Source organism: Nothoprocta perdicaria, unplaced genomic scaffold, assembly GCF_003342845.1.
Source record: "Nothoprocta perdicaria isolate Ctin4 unplaced genomic scaffold, notPer1 scaffold_445, whole genome shotgun sequence".
In the NCBI taxonomy this organism is placed as follows: domain Eukaryota; kingdom Metazoa; phylum Chordata; class Aves; order Tinamiformes; family Tinamidae; genus Nothoprocta; species Nothoprocta perdicaria.
Window position 1 is genome coordinate 228,836 of NW_020455694.1, and position 2,649 is coordinate 231,484.

The window sequence follows — 2,649 nt, forward strand, 5'->3', positions numbered from 1 at the left end:
AGTGCGCCCAGTGCCGGCAGCGCCAGCAGCGCCAGCAGCAGCGGCGGCGACAGCGGCGGCGGCATCGCGGAGACCGGCGCCGCCCGCGCCGCGACACTGAACGGCGGCGCCCGAGAGCCCTCCCGTGGCTCGGCCGGGATCCCTCCTCCCTCCTCCCGCCCCCGGCCCGGCCCGGTCCTGGCTCCCTCCTCCCGGCCCCGGTCCAGCCCCGGCTCCCGCCCCCGGCCCGGCCCCAGTCCTGGCTCCCGCCCCCGGTCCCTCCTCCCGGCGCCGTCCCGGGAGCTGCCGCAGCCATCGGACCCTGTCCCCGGTGCCAGGTCGGGTGGCCCTCGCGCCGGCACCCAACTTCCCGCAGGGATCTGGACTCGGAACAGAGGGGTCGATCCCGCCGTGCTGTTAACTGCCGGCACGCCGTCCCGATGCCGTCCCGGGAGGTGCCATCCCRGGAGGCTTCTCCTCACGCTGTTTCTTCTCCCCGTGCTCCAGGGCGAGCACCTGCAGCCCCCCGAGTGCCCGGGTCCACACCGTGGGCTCTGTTGTAGCACAAGTCTCCGTGTCCCTTCCCGGTGTCCATGGGGCCACGGAGCTGCGTGCTGTGCAGCAGTGGCATTGCATGACCTGGCCCCATCCCAGTGCTCCTGGCTGGCACATCCCACACGGAGCAGCCCACGCCCTCCGAGCTGTGACCCAGACCCATGGGCAAGAGAGGCCCACAGGGCGTAGAAACTTTCCCACACTCAACACTCCGCTCCGGCGGGACGGGATGGCCTCCATCCTGYCAGCTGCTTCGAAGGGATTCCCACCAGTGCTGCCCATCCAGGGCTCCTCAGGCCTCCACCCCGGGCAGCACCCGGAGCAGGGGCTATTTCCGAGCGGCATCTTGTGGGAGAAGCCTTGGGAGGTGACCAGGGGGGCTCTCCTAGGGCCAGATGCCTTCGAGAGCAGGGGCAGGGCTGTGAAATAAGGAGGGCACGAGGTGCTGGTAGGAAAAGCAGATGAGAGAAGGGTCTGTGCAGGAGAGAGGCACCGGCAGGATTCTCCACACGGACTGGCCCGGGAGCCGGAGCAGCTCCGAGGACAAGGAACAGCTGGTGTTTGGTGGCTTTCACACACATTGCGTTGAATTTTTTTTGCATTGCCCCCCGAGTTTCCTTGGGGCAGGATGTGCCCAGCACTGACATCCCTGGGACACCAAGGCGCTGAAGGAAGCCACCTTGCCCTGTCAACGTGAACGTTTCCAGCAGGAACGCACTGCTTCTAGTCCATTCAGCAGGAAAAAAAAAATAGCTTGGAAAGGGAGGGAGAAGGGTGTCAATCTGATTCCTCCCCCGCTATTCATTCCTGTGTAAACTGGGAGGAGGCTCCGCTTTCCTCTGCCGGGGCTGCAGGAGGATGTTCCCGTTCATGCCTTGGGCTGGAAGGACCTCTAGTGTCCCCTTGCATTTGTCTGTCTGACGTTTCCCATTCCCAGGAGCTGTGTGCTYCCACTCCGCGTTATTCCCTGGCCTAAATGGGGTGGTTTGCGCTGAGCAGTTTCCTACCAGTGCAATTTGTGTGCTCCCTTCCTTTTTCTGCATTTGGAAGTTTTTGCGTTGGAGGCGATGCCAAAAGCAGCTGGCATTAAGCCAGAGCACTAGGTGCTGGTGCTGCACCCATATCCACAGCTGCAGGTTGTGCAGAACAGCCTGGGTTTTGTATAGAGGAGCTGGGCCCTGATGGCCCTGATTGCCCTGACCAGGCTCAGCTGGGCCCACCACGAACCCCTCGGGGCCTCCACGCTGCCCATTGGCCATTGGGCTGTATTTAAGCTGGGCCCAAGTCACAGGTGGAGCTGGTGGGTCTTGAGARGATCCTTGGAGAGTCCTTGTGGTTCTTGATGGTTGTGTGTCTGGTTTAGTTGGTCAATGTCCTTGCATGTGAACTGATTGCTGAGCTTGCTGCTCTAGGGCCAGGCTCTTGCATAAAGATGATGATGTTCCTGTATGGTTTCATATTGTATATTACATCTTTTCCTGTTCTTATTTTTATTTAGATTTGTTTTTGCCCTACTGTCTTGGGGGTGATTTGTTATTTGTATGGGAAGAGCTACTGTAAGTTCTATAGGTCTTCTACAGAATTATTATGAGGTAGGAGCTTATCTATAGGATGTTTTTAAAGCTCTTTTTGTGAAGTTACTACCACAACAAGACAAAAGAAACAACTTCTAGTGTTTTTTCTCTCTTTTTTTTTTTCTTCTTAATCAAGAAAAAGGGAAGACATTAGAGTAAATACCTGTTCTGGGCTGGAGGGGACGTTGTAAGGGGGTGTCTGTGTCTTGAGGGGAGGTCTGCTTTCTCCTGGTGCTAACACCATCCTTGAAGGTCTGGGTGMTGTTGGTGGCAGTGTGTTCCTGCTCTTGAAGCCTCTCTGCCTTCCAGGACTGGAACCAAGTCCAGGGAGCTGATGGGCACTGCCCTGACGCCCCTCCTGATGGCCACTTGGCTTCCGGATTSTCGGCGTTCCGGTCGTTGAGCAGCRTGTGCGGAGYCAACGGATCCACCCTCAAGGTGGACGCTCCCCACAAGGTACGGGGCAGGGGATGTAGGTGGCTGAATAACCTCATTGCCCCGCGCGGCGGCTGGGGCGCATGCGCCCCGCGCGGCGGCTGGG

The 2,649-nt window shown here is 59.4% G+C and overlaps 1 protein-coding gene and 1 long non-coding RNA gene across 2 annotated transcripts in view; one reads left to right on the forward strand and one right to left on the reverse strand.

Moving 5' to 3' along the window:
* The window catches only part of IGFBP7 (insulin like growth factor binding protein 7), an 8,079-nt gene extending 8,014 nt beyond the window's left edge, over window positions 1-65 (reverse strand). The window contains exon 1 of the mRNA XM_026046482.1: window positions 15-65. Coding sequence (XP_025902267.1) covers window positions 15-65 — 51 coding nt within the window. The remainder of the gene's footprint in view (window positions 1-14) is intronic.
* A 1,791-nt stretch (window positions 66-1,856) lies between these two features.
* Window positions 1,857-2,555, forward strand: LOC112953447. The gene is made up of 3 exons (XR_003250578.1): window positions 1,857-1,879; window positions 2,033-2,126; window positions 2,418-2,555. It is a non-coding gene; the product is annotated as an uncharacterized LOC112953447 (long non-coding RNA).
* Window positions 2,556-2,649: the final 94 nt, after the last annotated feature.